Source organism: Pteropus medius, unplaced genomic scaffold (assembly GCF_902729225.1).
Source record: "Pteropus medius unplaced genomic scaffold, Ma_sr-lr_union100, whole genome shotgun sequence".
Taxonomy (NCBI): domain Eukaryota; kingdom Metazoa; phylum Chordata; class Mammalia; order Chiroptera; family Pteropodidae; genus Pteropus; species Pteropus medius.
This window is the reverse complement of record NW_024349800.1, coordinates 65531332-65548625: the sequence shown is the minus strand read 5'-3', so window position 1 is coordinate 65548625 and position 17294 is coordinate 65531332. Positions and strand designations below refer to the sequence as shown.

The 17294-nt window shown below is 40.5% G+C and overlaps 1 protein-coding gene and 1 long non-coding RNA gene across 5 annotated transcripts in view; both read left to right on the top strand.

Moving 5' to 3' along the window:
* The first annotated feature begins 309 nt into the window (after nucleotides 1–309).
* CADM1 (cell adhesion molecule 1) overlaps nucleotides 310–17294 on the top strand; it is a 318582-nt gene continuing 301597 nt past the window's right edge. The window contains exon 1 of one of the 4 annotated variants that reach the window (XM_039887957.1): nucleotides 310–575. In XM_039887957.1, coding sequence (XP_039743891.1) covers nucleotides 434–575 — 142 coding nt within the window. In that variant the 5' untranslated portion in view covers nucleotides 310–433. The remainder of the gene's footprint in view (nucleotides 576–17294) is intronic. The other 3 variants (XM_039887958.1, XM_039887956.1, XM_039887955.1) reach the window with 3 other exon arrangements.
* LOC120622016 (uncharacterized) lies at nucleotides 2966–9232 on the top strand. The gene is made up of 2 exons (XR_005658390.1): nucleotides 2966–4206; nucleotides 8410–9232. It is a non-coding gene; the product is annotated as an uncharacterized LOC120622016 (long non-coding RNA).

Sequence of the window (17294 nt, the reverse complement as noted above, 5' to 3'; positions counted from 1 at the left end):
TACCGGGCAGGGGAACCTCCAAGGGAGATTCTCCAGTGGTTGGTCTGATATAGCGACTACTATAAACATTCCTAGTAAAGGTGTACGGGAAGCTAGACCCGCCCCCTTTGAGCCTGAGCCCCCACGCGCCAGGGGCCCGGGAGAACACTTTTTCCTGGATCCCGGGAAAGCGAAAACGAATTTTAACATAAACATATTTGCATTCGCCCCTCCCCTTGGCCCCTCCCCTAGGTGGCGCGGGCGCGCTGCCGCACGCCAGCGCCAGGGGGCGGGGTGGGGGAGGGGGCGAGTCCTCGGAGAGCCGGGTTGGGCTCGCGGCGCTGTGATTGGTCGGTTCCGACCCCGCCTCAAGTGCATGTCATTAGCATCTCATTAGTTGTCCGCTCGGGCTCCGGAGGAAGCCACCGCCGCCAGTCTGAGGCAGGTGCCCGACATGGCGAGTGCTGTGCTGCCGAGCGGATCCCAGTGTGCGGCGGCGGCGGCAGCGGCGGCGGTGGCGGCGGCGGCGGCGCCTCCCGGGCTCCGGCTCCGGCTTCTGCTCTTGCTTCTCTCTGCCGCGGCACTGATCGCCACAGGTAGGTGTGGGCACCGACTCGTTGGCCCCCTAAATCTCCTAAGGCACCCCAGTGGCCGTAGACATGGAGGGGGGAAACGTTTCCATGACAACCTTCCCCCACTTCCTAAATCCGAAGCTGAGAGTGTGGAGAGGAAACTCAGGGCTGAGATGGAAGGAACTGAGGGAATCGGTAATTCTCTTTTCCCTTGCCCAGATGGGTGTGAATTAGAGCCCTTAGGGATGGCTGCACCCACACCTTTTCTCTTCGGCTTAGCGCGGAGTGGAGTGGAGTGAGAATGGGGGATCTGGGTGCTAGAGAATATGGGGTAGGGAATAGATCGAAGGCACCCTCAGAACCGTTCGGACCCTCCCAAACTCGCTGTTGTCCCTGTAAGTTGCAGTTCCTCGCGTCTCCCAGGGCTGCCCATTCACCACCACCTCACCAGCGGGTCGCCCAATTCTCTATCCCCGAAGCCTCCCCATGGCTGACGAGCAGCCGCCTCCAGCGTGATTCCTCACTGGTCCACAGGACATCCCCAGACTTGTCTGGTCGCTCCTGCTCTCCCCGCGCTCTGCCTTTCTCCTCTGTCTCCAGAACTGCGCGCCCTTAGTGTTCCCTTTGGCCGGACCGCTGGCCCTCCGCCCCCTTCGCCTGGCTGCGGGTCTCCTTGGCCCCGCTCCAGGCCGGGAAAGTTCCTCGGGCCCGGCCCCGCGGAGGGCGGTTGCTGTTGCTGCTTCTGCGGGAAGGAGCTGGGAGCCCGTAGCCTGCCTACCCCACGGCGTCCTCTGCCGCGAATGGGGACACCGAATTTCCAGGCTGCCCATCCTTTCGGCAGTCCGGGGGTGGTGGAGGGAGCTTTCGCGGCCTCTGCGGCCAGGCGGGCACCCTGCGGGCCTCCAGGCGCCACCTGTGTGCAGAGCTGTCTTGGGAATTTGCCCAGGGGCGGCTCTGCACGCCCGGCGCCTTCCCCGAAGACGCTGAGCACTCGGTAGGAGCACGCTGTGTGGCTGCCCGTGTGCCCGGCGCGTTGGCACGGTCGGGAAAGAAGAGGGCAGTGTTTGCTTTTGCTAACAAAAGGGAGCCAGAGCTCTTCCCCAGCGGAGAGGCCGGCGGTGCTGCACCCTGCTTCCCGTTCCCGCCACCGCCAAGCTCAATGGTTGCGCGGCGTCCCCAGCATCCTGGCCGCCTGCAGCGGGCGCCGGGCGGGAAGCCGAAACAAGGAGGCATGGGGCCGCGATGAAGGCGGGGGGAGGTGCAGGAGGGAATGCAGCAGCGCTCGGCGCCTGCAAAGCCCCTCCTTGCAGCTCGGGAGCTGCAGGACCCGCGAGCAACAAGTGGCGGAGGACAGCGAGAGCTCAGCCCCCACCTGCAGAGCCCCCGGCCCGGGCGGGCTCAGCGCTGGGGCCACGGTACCGCTCTCGGGGCGCCTCTCCGCTTGGGCTGTGTCTTTTGTTTACACGCTAGAGGACACACAGTTACGTAAACACCGCAGGAGACACGCTGTAGAAAATGGGGATGTCTGGGGGTGCTAGCTTTGGATTTGGGGAATGCTGGGTTGCTTCCCCAAAAACCAGGCTTGCAAGGGAGCTTGGTTTGGGGAACATGCTGGGGACGTATAAGGGTGGGAATCTGGCAGCAGCCTCGGTTCCAGAGCTGAGGATTTTTTCTTCCACGGTCTGTCTCCGGATGTTGTTTATGTGTTTTTCCTCTGTGAATTCTTAATTTATGAGTTACGAGATAATTGGGTTCAGCGGATGCCGGTGTGGTTACAACTTCATTTCGGGTGATGTCTCTGACTGGATGGGTTCAATAAAATGTTTCTGAAAGAGATCCCTCGTGCTGCTGCTGCATTGTAAAAAGCGCCAGTGTCAGTTAAACGTGAGCGTGAGTAAAGACTCGGTAACTGGCGCATAATAGAGGCAACAATAGACTTGTATTGGCTGCAGGGGAAAAAAAAAAAAAAAAAGGCGGGGGTCGGGGAAAGCACTAGTCGGGGATATTGCCTTTCTACTAAAAATGGGAGCCGTGCAATGCTGCTTGGCAGCAGAGTAGGATTAGATTATGCCTCCTCTTTCAACCCTGCTCATTGAAGGCACGGAGTAGTAGCAACAGTACTATATTTGTAACTGTCTCGTGGTAAGAAGTTGCCTTCCCAGCGAGGAATATATGCTGACTTAGAAAGGAGCGGTCTGGAACTCAACCGTGCATGTCAAAGCTACAAGAAAATTCTGTTGCTAGTTACCATGGAAGCAGCTTCTCGCTCTTGTATACATCCCTGTTTGTATGCTGGTTATCAGATTGTGTTCAAATTAGACTGTAATTGGGTTTGATTTGTAGTGAGGGGGTGAGATTTTCTTTAAATCTTTTTTCTTTTAATGGGGTTTTTTTTGTGTGTGTGTGTGTGTTATCAGTCTGAGAAGGGGTCTTGGTCTAGCCCCAGGTCCTACGCCACCAGAGTAGATTTCAGGTGGGCACCGAGGGACTTTTCTTCCTCAGTCCTAATTTAAGCTTTCTCAGAGGCCTCCAGTTCCCACTCCCAGGGTTAGAGAAACCTGTTGGAGCTGCCTTTAACTTCGTTAGGCTTGTTTCATTTACATCCTCGTTGGGATAGCCATCTAGGCAATTGTGCATTGGGTCGTGGTTCTGTCTACTGTAATAGAAGCCATCCATTCCCTGGAGAAACTCTCCCAGCCCTCCTGTGATGTTTGGATGAAATTGATGTTAATGAAATGCAGCTAAAATAGGGTTTTCTACGATTACTCCAGTGTAAATCATGCCTGTTACGTTTTAGGTGCATGCACGATGTTTCCCATTCTGAGTGTACCAGTGGTCAGTCACTCTCCTGCCTTTTTCAGCATTTCAGAGGATGGCTGATGGGTGGGGGTTTGTCGTGGTGCTGGGAAGTATGGGGGCTGAGTTTTACTTGCTGTGGCTTGTTGGGGCTTGAATATCTGGGATAAGGACTTTACAAAAGTACCGCCCTGCTTTTGTTTCCTTTCCTTGCATCAAAATGAATAGCCACAGGAGGGACTTGCACTTGTCTGTGATAGCTTTGATAAAATATCCCTCATTAATGCCACTTTATATTTACAGTGTGTCACTGGAGACGCACAAGGCTTCATTTAGTGACTTGTGTGACGAGACAAGCTTGCATTATTTGCCCGGGACATTTTGGAGGAACAAGAGACCCATTGAGCGATCTTTTGAAATGAACAAATACGGAAAAAGGGGGGAATAAAAGAGGAGGCAGTTCTCTGGAACAAAGAGCTTTATTCATATGGATGTTGTACATGCTTTATCCAGTTTTCCCTAATGGCCCTCCTGGTAAAGGGGAGTGAGACCTGGAAGAAGCCAACAAGCAGGACACTTTCGCTTCCTCTCTCACTTCCTGACTTCATATCTTTACCCCAGTTGGTCTTCAATCCCCTGACTGCACATTGCTCCACTCCCTGAAAAACTCCGGAAGGTAATAGGTTCCTGATCTAAAAGGGAGATTTTGAAAGCCTTTCTCCCAGCTCTGACTTTCAACAGAAGAAAATACTAGCTACTTGTTGAGATTGATGGTCGTTGGAGGATATATTGGTTGAAGGGAAAGAGATGTCACTTTCTATGACGTGTCAAGAAGTGGTTGATAGCGAATGTCGGATTGGTAAGATGTCTTGCAATTATAATATTAGCCTGACTATTTATTTTCAAAGAAATGCTGTAAAAACTGAAATCTAAAATTTTCATTGTCATTAATGGTGCTCTTGAAGTTTTTAGTGACTTGGGCTCATACTTTGTACATTTTGGCCCCATACATAAGTGAATTATTTATTCCTTGGCCTGTATTGCTAATGATTTTCAGGCTTTAAAAAACTGATAATATTGCCGTGAATATAAACTGTCTCATTCTGTGGATTTCTGTATGTAAAATTTTAATGTCTAATTAGCCACTTAGAATTTACATTTTTAAAATGTGGGTGTGTGTGTTTGTGTGTGTTTTAACAAAAAGGCCCATTTTTATGTGGGTGAATCTCTTAAATTGGGCCAAACTAATCAATGCTATGATTTGAATGGGAATTTACCAGCATATGAAGAAAAGTTATAAGAAATAAATCCAAAGGGCTCAAATGCCGTATCCCTTTCTTGGGAAGAATAGTACTGACCATTAATGCTGGGCATTTTTAACTGAAAATCCAGCGCAGAAAGGAGAAATCACACAGCGACATCTGTTGCAGAATTGAAAATTTGCTGCTTTGAGTTGGAAGCAATTAGTCCCATATAAGCACCTAATGATATCAGTTGCTGTGTATGTGAGTGTATGTTGTGTGTGTGTTTGTACTCATACAAATGTGTATATGTTCATACGTGCATATATATATATATATATACACACACACATACACACACTCACATAAAAACTCACCCAATACAATATTCACGTTTAAAAAGTATTTAATAGAAAAATGTACCATTTTAGCACCAAAGCTCTTTTTCTTATTCTTACCTGTTGAAGAATTAGAGATTCTAATAATCATGGAGTTTTTGAAAGAGGAAGGATATTAGAAATCATTTGGTGAAATCCCATTATTTTGCGGAGAGGCAGCCGAAACCAAGTGAGGGAAAGACCTTGCTTACCGTTTAACTGAGGCTGAGTTAGCTATGCATCCTAGTTGGGGAGCGGGTCTAAGCCCCTTAATGCCCAGCCAGTGAAACTGTTTCACCTCTCAGCAGGGATGCCCAGTGAGGGATATGGATCATGGGTGGACAGTATCTTGGCTAGGAATAGTTTGTATTCTGAACACGGGAAGATTAATTGCTCTTCTAGGTAATGAACCCATGGATCAGAGGAGTGACCTCTGAGAAGAAAAGACCAGTTCTTGGTAAGGTTGTCTTCAGTGTTGACGAATGATTCTGAAACCTCTGGACTTTATTTGGCAGCCACAACATGACTGTCGTCCAAAGCACCTTCATAGGGCAGAACTCTGGATTTGTGTAGCTATAATAAGTCAAGTGCACGAAAACTAGGTTTCAGAAGGCTCGGCTTTATAGTTTTAAGCTTTTGACTTGCCTTTTCAAGGATTAATATTAACACTAGAACTCATTCCACATAACTAAGGAAAAAAAGGAAGGGTCCTGAGGTTAAGAGCAAGAACACATCCTGATTTTCTTACCAGGTGCCTGTCCCTTTTCATTAAGTAGAGAAAAAGCTGAATATAATTTGTTTCTTTTTAAAGAAAAAAAGTTATTTTTTTTCCTCAAGATGACTTTTTTTACATTGATCATACTTCATTTTTCCATTTTACTATGAAAAATGTTCAAATATACACAAAAGCAGAAAGAATGCCATAATTAATCCTGTGTGTCAGTCACCCAGTTCAGTGATTATCCACTCATGGTCATTGCATCCTCTGTACACTTTCTCCCCTTCCCAGATTATTTTGGACAAATCCTGGACATCCTATTATTTCTTCTGTAATTTACTTTAGAACAAATCTTTGTAAGATACAGTCCCCTTCCCGCACCCGCCCTCCGTAATCACAGTATCATTAGCTTATCATTAGCTGAATGTACATCTTCTAAACTAGTATGCAGAATTTTTGCCTTTCCCTTGCTTTACCGAGGAAGGTAAAGGCTTGTTATAGTGGGTAAAAGCTGGGGCAGAAACCATAGAAGCCAGAGTGTGATTACCGCCTGCACTGAGGAGACTTTTTGTGTGGTTTGCCTTATTTTGAGCAAGGTTTTTTTCGGATCGGATAAGATGAGTTTTATTGTCATGTAAATATGGTTGTGTAAATATGCAGTAATTGTAGCTAATCTGTCAACTGGTGTGCTATGGAAAGCACCCCTGGTGAGATTGGCTATTTCCAGTAGTTCTCATAATGAATATGCTCCATATGAGGACTTCTGTAGGAAAGGCTATTTTAGTTTGATGGTTGTGAGATAGATACCTCATTCATATATTTATCTTTAAATACTTCTAAGGAATATAAATGCCTTTATGTGTTTTGAATATAAAGCTTAAAAGAAAAAAATTCCTTTTCTCATTTCTAACTGGCTTAGTGCTAATTTCAGCCTGTATTCTGTAGCTGAAGTGATCACAAAATGCCTTCTGCGCTGTGGGAAACCCATACAACAAGCTGTAAGTATTTGGCCCTTATTTTTGTAGGATAGGGGCACAGGGTAGGAAGAGAAAAAGTTACTGTTTTTACTTCTCAGTATTTGCCCCATTGATTTAAAATATGAATTTATAATTTTAGCTAGAAATGTTGAAATGCTTCAGTGTTAATTTCTGAACTTCTTTGTTTTTTCAGAAAATAGGTTGGTTCCATTTTCTGAGTTTCGTGAAATGTGAGGTTTTGTGTTTGTGTATGTGTTTATTTTAAGAAGTTCTTAAATGTATTTAATGTGGACTATAAATCTGAAGCATTTGATTTTTTTTTTGGTTTTTAGCCAAACAAGCACTTACACACGAGATGGTTTTGAGGGGTCTAAGCAGCCATGGCCAGGTAAAAACCTGCACCTCTCTTCTGAGCTGGCCACAGCACAAGAAAAGCACAAAGGAATGCCTACATTCACAGTTTGGGGAGCGCCACCAAAATTGAATAAACAGCCTTTGTTTGGAAACCATCAATGAAGGAAGGAACCCACTGGAATGTTTGTAATTACAAGTGGCACCTCCTTGTTTAAATTTCAGAAGCCACAGTTTCTTTTTCAGAGATTTAAATTGCAGGCTCTAGACAGCAGCTGCTGTTGTGGTTAATGGGCAGTTTCTCTTTGAAGATCTTCCAGTGCTGGTTCTCAAAAGCTTTGGTGCAGTTGGCCTTGAACTAGTGTTAGAAGAAAGGGAGAGGGAGGTATTTATATACTTGCAAAAGCGATGTGTGGCCTTTATCATTACTCAAAAAAGAAACTTGGCTGTAAGGTTGAGAGAAAGTAGGTACTAAGAAAATCTGTTATGATTGACAGATGTCTTGAATCTCTTGAGAGTTGTGGGGTGGGGAAAATTTTTTCTTTTAGTAGATGTTTTACTGGAATATAGTCATTTGACCCAACATTTTGATCTAGATATTTCAGAAATGTTAAATAGGTTGAAATGAAAGTGCTGTGATATATATTTAAATGCTACTCAGTGTTTGAAGTTGATATTCTAGTGACATGGAGTTTTGAAAATGCCTGGAATAAGTATCTTGCTCCTGGCAGCCTTCTTTGGTAAGGTAGGCGTTCTAATTCCTCTCTAGCTATCCAGTACTAGACTGCTATGTCAAGTTGGAATTAAGTTATGAGGTCCCTGAAGGGGGAGGGGAGGAATCTGCCTGAAAACAGAGAGTTCACCTGCCCTGTATCTCTTATTGTCTGTACCATATCTTCACTTGGCTAGGATTAACCTAAAAGTTAACATGTCAGAAATCGAATCTTTCATCTTTTCTGTCATAGGTGTCAACTTTTCTCACAGTCGGCATTATTGCATATGACACCATTGTCATCCTGGTCTCTAAGGCCCCTAAATTTGGAGTCTTTTTTTTCCCTCTTTAGCTTTCACTCTTGGAGTGAAATAAAATGGGCTGATTGTTTCTCCACGACATTCTCTGGAAGCCTCAATGTCCTTCTTCTCCAGACTGTTTTACTAGCAGAAGCTTCCTAGCCGATTCTCTTGACCCACGCTCTGCTAGTCAGAATATAAATCTACCTACCTCAATTTTAATTCTTTCTGGACAGGATCACGACCCCTCCCTTACAGAAAATCTAATCCCAAATTCTTGGCTTCTTGCATGGGATTCAAAATCCACGCTGTTTTGTCTAGGTTGTTCCTTCCTCAATTGCTGCCTCACTCTCTCTCTAATTGCCCTCATTTCTTATTACTTTTCAGCCCAATCCTGATGGGACTGGAAGACTGATGATTCTCCAGTGAAACAGAGGAAGAAAGTGGTTCCACTGATCAGTCTTCACCTGGTTGCCTTTGCATAAAACTGCTCTTATCTGTGTATATCTTAACTGTTTTGCTCTATAGGTATAGGACAGCTGATTCTTCTTTACTTACAAATAAACATCTTTCCTTTGCACCTTTCAGTTTAACTAACACATACTTATTTAAAACATACTCCAACATAGATATTTCTTTTTATGTTTTTCAGATATCTATATAGATATTTAGATATCTCTATATATCTATATATCTATATATGTATATCTGTTTCTTTATGGTAAGCCAAAGTGTATAGATATTATGGCCATTATTTTAATGAAAATTTTAAACTTCAGAATGCTGAAAGTACATTCATCGCATCTTTTTGGTGGTCCATGTTTGAATAAGGGCAGATTACAAGCTGACAAAGTAAGACTTTTCAGACAAAAAGGTAAGTCCTTTAGGAGTAGGAAGTTCAGAAGAGTCAGGAGCTCTTGATTTGCCGTACATGAGATTAGCCCCTCTGAAGATGACCCCAAATAGGTCACCTTTACGGAGTGTTCAGTGCTCATGTTTCATATGTCTCATTACTAAGATGTACCTACCTGGTGAGCCAGAAAGGAAGTGAGCTAAAACCCAGGCCTTTATTAGCAGAGTTTTCAATAGGTTGGACTTTGGGAGCAGTGCTACCTATCTAAATACAGTCATCTCCAGCATCATGGCAGAACCCATTTTAGTTGATAACATTGTGGGTGAATTGTCACCGGCTTAAGGAAAAAAAAAAAAAGGAAACATTTATTCTCAGTCTAACTGCTAATCTTGTTATCTTAAGAATCTTCAAAGCCTTTATCTGGTAATAATATCTGCTGTAGTTCTTCCCTTACTTTTTTCCTTGTCTGGCATCCTTCCTCTTCAGGTTCAGTTTTTGCTAGTAGAAGGTTATGTAGTATGATAATTCAGCGACATGAAAACTTGATTATTCTGGAGTAAAAAGGTTTTATGAAAAATGTAGTATGTATTTGGCTCTTTGCTGAATATGCCTATGGTAAGCCAAGCCACCCAGATCTTACTACAAGTCATCAGTTTGTTTCTCTTTTCTGAATAGGAAGGGAACATTGCTTCATTTCTCTTGCGGAAACACTTAAACAACAAAAACTTCAAAGATAGGGAGAAAAAAATCCAAGTTAATTTAGTACTAAATTACTGCTCAAATAGTTTTATCTCTTAAAAGATTTAAGTAGAGATTGGCTTAAATGACACTGAACTTCACTTTTCCTTGTGCATATCTTGTGAGCACCTATCCTTGTAAAGAGACCTCTGTTTTCTTTCTGTAGTTCGGTTAGTAATCATGTGAATGTTAGTTGCTGTTCCTTTCCCTTTTTTGAAGCAAATCTCTCTATCTCTGAGCCAGGTTGGCTAACGGAATACCCAGTTTAGGTTACACAATGTTAAAACCTTGTGCTTTACCTGTGAGTTAGGAACGGCAAAAACAACGTACCTTACAGGGTATTAAAAATAAAATAAGATCATATATATAAACGCATATAGGTATATGTGTATGTATATACGTATGTGTATATGTGTATGTATATATGTACATACCCACACACACACACTCACACACACATCTGGCTTTTATTAAAATAGACACTGCTTAAAGATGAGGGATATGTCTCTGGCTACTACTAGCACTACTAATCACATTTGTAAGTAAGTCCCTCACATGTTTGAGAATACTAAAAAAATGAATACAGTGCTGGAAAGATTAATTCAAGATGAACTCGACTGTCTCTAAGGTAAAGCTAAAGAACAACCTGGAGTTGAATGTTTTTTGGAAGTAAGCGGAATTGTCCAGTACTTTAGAGAAACTGACAGTGATTATAATCTCAAATTTCCGCGACTTTTAACACAGGTAGGGCTTTATTATTTTATCTAGCCTCCTATATTTTATATACTATATTTAAATAAAGAACTTGTATTTCTGTAGCTAACCGATAAGTCACTTGGTAGAAAAATGAGAATTTAAAAATGATTTTTAAATTGAGCATCTGCTTTTATGTCATTTTACTTTGTTAGGCGCATTAGCTGTCTTCCAGAAGGTTATAGTCTATTTCCTTTTCAACTTTTATTTTGAAAAATTTGAAAACCACAGGAAAGTAGAAAGGAAAGTACAATGAATGCTTCTGCACTCCTTCCTTAATTTCAACTGTTAACATTCTGCCCATTTGCTTTATCTCTAGCTCTCTAAATAATGTGAACACACATATATGTATTTTTTCTGAACCGCATGAAAGCAAGTTGCAGGCATAGTGACATGACACTTCAGTTCATAACTCTTGAGAATAAGGACATTTACTTACGAAACCTCAGTACCATTATTACATTCACGAAATTTAACATTAATTCAGTATTATTATCTAATATCTAGTCCATATTGAGATTTCTCTAGTTGTTCCATTAAGTATTCTTTATGTTTCTTTGTCCTCCGTTATCTAGAGTCTATCGGGTCACGCATTTGATTTGGTTTTCATGTCTCTTTCCCTCTTAATCTAAAACCGGTCCCCTGCTCTCTACCTTTTCTCTTAAGGTTTTTTTAAAGTGGGGGTGTCTTTCATGGCATTGATGTTTTGATGAGCCCAGACCTGCTGTTTTATAGACTGTCCCACAGTTTTACAAATTATTAGATTGTTTGATTGTTTCCTTATGGTTTGATTCAGATTACAAGAACACTGTATAGCTGATGTTGCCACCTTGCCACCCTCTTATAACATCACATCAGAAGGGGCATGATATCAGTTTGTCCTATTTTTGGTGATGGTAAGTTTGATCTCTTGGTTAACGATATAAATTTAGTTGCTTAGTTGAGGCGGATTTATAGGTTTCTCTATGTCTCTTTGTAATAAGTAATTTTGGGGACATTTTGAAACTGATGATCGTGTTCTCTAACAACACTTTACCTATCATTTTTAGCAGCATCGATAAACCTTTTCTGAATCATTGTTATACCAGTGGTTACAAAACTGTGATTTTTCTAAGTCTGTCATTCCCCAGCATTGGGTGGAAGGTTTCTTTAGGAAAGAAGAGCTTGCCTTTCTTCCTCTTCACCCACTGCCTTAGCAGAAAAATCACAATAGACTCACAGATCACAAAAATATTCAGTGTGATATATTTCATTATTGTCATATTTGGTCAACAGGAATCCCTTTAGTCTGGCTCTGTATACTTTTGCTGTATCTCCGTTAGTTTTTAAGCACTTTCTTATTTTATGTCACAAGAAGATGTCTAAGCTTACCTTGTATTTTCCCTGCCCCACATGTGGAATCAGCTATTTTTCCAAGATGTCTTGGTTCCTTATAGTGAGGAAGTGGTATTTAGACACCAAAGAAATGTGCTCATTGCTATTGACTTGTTTCAGTGGACAGAACTAGGATATATATAATATAAATATATATTTATTATAAATAAATACCTTTATGATTTCTTTTTATATAAATTTAAATTTACCTTTATATTTTTTCTTTATATTACATTTATTCATTTGAATCATGTATTGATATCTTTAATTCCAATCTAACACCCCAAGGTTCTTTTTCTCCTTCTCCCATTCCTAATTTGTATCTTTATTCTCCCATGGTGAGAAACTTGTTTCTCAGCCACACCAATGTCTTATAATTAATACAAAATAGTTTGGAATTATTCCACTAAGACCACAAATTTACTAAGTAATGTTCTAGATTTTTTGCCATTTTTTTAAACCTATTTTAAATAGATCCCACTGAGGGTAGACAGAGTACTCTGTTCATAGTTCACGAATAACAAGGTTCAAAAATCAGAACTCTATATAGAAGTCTCACTTTCTTCCTATGCTTTATAGCCTAGCCCTCATCACCCACCTTCCTATAGTAGCCAATTTTATTCCTTTCTCATATATCCTTTCTGTTTGCTCTTTTGAAAAAATAATAGGTAGTGTTCTTTTTTTCATACTTTCCACGAGCCATGTTAACATCTTCTTTTATAGTCTTTTTATTTGACAGATCCTCGTTTCTTATATTTTGATAATTTGTCTCCGTTTGGTTTGATTTTACTTGAGAAGCCAATTTTTTTACTATCTTTTTCATTTCTTTCTTCTGTGATAATAGTTCTGTTGGGTAGTTGGAAGAATTCTTTATCTATTTTTTCATTTAGTTCACCAAATTACTTTCAAGAAAATAAGGACTGCTCCTTTTCATATAATGCAGTGTGTGTCTCTTATGTTTAATAATGATGCCTTATTTTGCTTCTCATCAGTCATCTTTTACTCTTCTCCACATCCATTAAATTGGCAAATCTTTGTTTCATGCCCTTTGCTCCAATTCTACCCCCCTCTATTTTTTTTTTTTTTTTTGTCTAAATTGTGGTATACTTAGTTACTGTTAAGTGTACAGCCTTTTGCTTGTAAACCTCAGACCATGTTCTAAAACTGCCTATTGGACATTTCACTTTGGATGTCCCACAGTTATCTTAAATAATATTAATGACAAAACAGCAACTCTCATTTACTTAGTGTCTTCATCATCTCATTAAGCCCCTATAAGTAGTTACCTCTCTTGTTTCGTTTTATAGATGAGGAAGCTGAGAGGATAGGTCCCTTGTCCAATTGGCAGAAATAATAAATGGCAGCACCAAGTCTGTCTTCAAAATCCATGGTTTTAAACACAACTATATTTTACTAAAACTCAAAATGTATGAAACTTAACAACTTTTTTTCCCTAAACCTCTGTCTATCCTGCATTTATTATTACGTAGAAGGGTACCACCACTGACACAATGAGTTAAATAAATCTGGGAGACATCTTAGAATCCTTCTTCCTTCACTATCCTTTACCCTTCTATTACTGAGTCCTGTCTATTTCTTGCAGTAACTCGTGTATTACCACCACTGTCTTAGTTTACCCTTATGTTAATTTACAGATGATGATAAGTAGATTTAAACTGATACAACAGCCTCTTAATTGGTCCGTTTATCTGTTGTTTCATCTCTTGTAATGTCTTCTTAACACTGCTTCGAGATGGATTTTTCTAAAACACACATTAAATTGTCACTTTCTTGCTTAAAATCTATGTGTTTTCTTGGCACCTTAAAGATGAAGCTTGCCACTCTTTCAGCATGGCCTACCATGCCCTTCATCACCTGTCTTCTGTCTTCCTTTTAAGCTCATCTCTCGCCAGCTGTACACACCATGTTCTTGCTTTAGAACTTGCTTTACTTTAGGTGCTACACATTGTGATCTTTACCAAAGTAAACGTGTCCTGGATATGTCATGCTCTCTCAGGCCTCTCTGCTTTTATATGTTATTGCCTCCTCCCGAAACACCCTTATCTATATATGGCTAATTCCTACACGTCTTTCGAGATCCAGCTCAAGCACTGATTCTTCAAAGAAACTTTCATGTCTTTTCAGGTTGGTTAGGTACCTTTTCTTTGTGCCCTTCTTCTCTACTGCTCTACGGGCTTTTCCTGACTTATCTTCTTCCTTCCTGTTACGCGTCCTTCTCCTAATTGCCCATTGTCCTTCTATATACCTGTGCATTTCAGATTGGTGCAACTTGTTTCTACCGATAGAAATGTCCTACCGTCTGGCCTTCCATGTCAGCATGTTTAAATCTTATGCATACATAAAGACCCAAGTCCAGTGTTGCTTTTTCAAATCTTATTTGTTTTTCATTCAACTTCCATTACAGTTTCTCTAGCCATTCTATGACATTTGACACTTTCTTAATACATGTTGACATGTGTTCATGGGTATATGTCTCTTAGCCTTTCTACAGGAGGGACTCTTTCTTACTCACCTTTGCTTTCTTAAAAGTATAGAGCCCGATGCTCCACACATAGTATGTGCTCAATAAATATTTGTTGAAACAATGAATGAACTAGAAATTAGATACTCATTTCCATTAACTTATTGTTAGCCCTTTCAACATAAATATGAACAGAGAATTAATTCAGTCTTGAGGACCAGTATAAAAATTAATCTCTCAAGGTTGTTTATTCACTTACCATTTTTCTGTTACACAATCTGATTTCCAATGTGAATATAGCCTATCTTTTCTCATTTGTCATGAATACTGGTAGTTGAGATATAGAATTTGCACTAGGTCTTTGTATTTATGAATTTAATTTAGTGGTTGTCTCATTATCAGCTTCTAGAACTATAATTCTCATTAGAAGTTGTTTGTTCTCTCATAGTAGATGAAGAGCTGTTAACATGCCTGAGTTTTTCATCACTGAAGGACTGAGATTTAGTGTGTTCATACTTGGTTGTTGGGTAATTGTTAGGTTTAGACTACCGGCCCAGATAAGAGAACCTCTTTCCATTTATTTAATCACTAAACATCCCTAGGATGGCTGGACGTTGAGTCATTGCTAAGGCCATATTGACAACTCACAGTTGAAGCAACAAACCAAGAAACTTATCTCTGAGGCCATCTGCTCCTTTTCACCTCAGTTTTTCTGAGAGTCTTTTCTTGAAACTGAGATTAATTCTCAGGAGAGGCATGGGGAACATAGGGAAGTTTAAACCTCAGGGCAACAGTTTTCCTGTACAGTAATAAAGATATATGTGGAGTCAGTGGCTACAGGATCAAAAAAAAAGATCACAGTGGTTGGATCAAATATGAGAAAAGGCCTGTTGCTGTGCTGAAGAAAATGAGATGGGTAGGTAAGACAGTTTGTTTTGTGGAGATACTTCTACTCTGCGTGACTGTATAGTTAGTGCTAAATAAGACTGTGGCGAATTTAAGCTTATAAAGTTAATCGCCTAATACTGATCTAGTTTTAAATGGAAAGATTTGGTTTTACATGGAACATTGGAGAAATTTTATATGCAGGCAGAGGGAGAGAGTTTGCTAATATTACCTTTTTAATTTAGGGGAAGTTTGGAGTTCGTTCTCTTCTGTGAATATAGAGGTGGCACCCACTCTAACCAGAGTTTATTGCTGTAATCTTCTTAAAATGCATTAGTGACACTGATATATCTGTGACCTTGTAAAGGTTTTTTTGAGGGGAGGGGGTAGCCAGCCTTTTTTCTCACTGTCGTAAGTGATGTCTGCTCAATAACTCTAACTTCCTGACAGTACTAGGAGGGGGAGGAGGATCTATCATAACTTGTCTTTTATGGCCTGTTTTTAAAGTGTTCACTTCTATTTCCATCCATCCATTTAGACTTCTCTTTTCCCTGCCTAAGGCATGCATCCAGCCTAGACTGTGTTCGGTGCTTTAAATGCTTTGAATTATGGGGAATCGTAGCATTTTATCGAAGCTTCCCTTGTAACTATATAGCTCTGTATTGTCTTAGGCCACATAGCTTGCATTTCTCAGGTATCATGTGTGGATTATTGCAATTAGTTAAGGCTTTGAGTGGAATGACATATTTTCCATGTACCATTTTCCCTTTGTTGTAGACGTTTTTTAAGGATTGCTTTCTTAAGAAATCCTTCAAACCCTTCTTTTACACCATAAGTCTTGGTAAATATATCTTTATCAGCATGTCCTCCTGTCAAGTACATGATTTGATAGCGATAGTCAAGAAAAATTGTATCTTTGAAATAGAAATTTTGTCAGTGTGTTAATGTATAGCATATTTTTGGTATTCCCCAAGAAAAAGAAGAGATTAGTTAATCAATTTCTTCTAGAATTAGGTGGGTAATGTTTCAAGCATCCTATTTAAAAACAATTGCTTCTAGGTCCTGTTGGCAGGATTGCTTATTTCATTATTCTGGTCATTTGCATGAAAACAAGTTGATGATTTTTTAAATAACCATCTCATTCAGTTTTCTTTTCCTGTTAAAATGTTATCCATCAAATATTATATTCCATTCATGCAATAGCATGAATCGGGCCTAGAAGGATAGAATTTCAGGCTAAAGTAGTAGCAGAACTTTTCTTCACCTTTTTTTTAACCAAAAATATCTCCCATTTTCATATTAATTTACCTATGATTACATTTCTTTATCTTTGCTTCATAAGGTGAGTGCATACAGAGATATACTTTAATAGAATATTTTTCAAGATCTTAGGATTTCTTTAAGATGAAGTCATCACCTTGAAGATTTTGACCTGAACTTTTCGTGAACTAAAGGAACAAGAAAAGGATAGACTTAAAAAAAAAAAGATATATAATTACTTATAATGGAATAAGTGATAAGAGTTAAATTCATTTTGTAACATTTATCTGCTGCTCGTGTTCCCATAGCATTCTACCATTTCAAGAAAGGAAGATCCACATTTATATATTGGATCTCCATAGGATCTCCTTTGAAAAAAGAATTTAACTCTTTTTAAAAAAGGTTTGAAAACCAAAGGCCTAAACAGAATGAGTCCTTCAGGTTCAGCACAACAGGGCTGGAGAAAATGAAACCCAGTTTACTGAGTGCACATCAGAGCTGAGGCTAAAGCCACAGGCAGTAACAAGGAATGTTTAGTTGCCTCATCTTTCCTCTCTTCGTATTCTCTTTGAGGTCCCTGATGGTATGATTGTGGTCACAGCAGAGAAGTGGATAAGGAGCTGAGATTTCAGATCACTGTCATCTCTATCCTTTCATCACAGGGATATAAAAGAGAGAATTAACATGGAGTTGGAGTGTCTAGAAGGCTTTTCGTTTAAACAGAATCTTGAAAACATGGGGAAGATTTTCACAGAGAAAGAGATGAGAAGAAAGGAATTCCAGGTTGAGAGAGAAGGAAAGCCAAAATGACTAGTGAGAGGTGGGATAGCTGGGTCCAAGTGTGGAAAACCTTTGAATACCAAGTTTAGATTTAATCCAGGAGGTCTTTGGGAATTATTGAAGGTATTTTGAACAGTGAAGTAACTA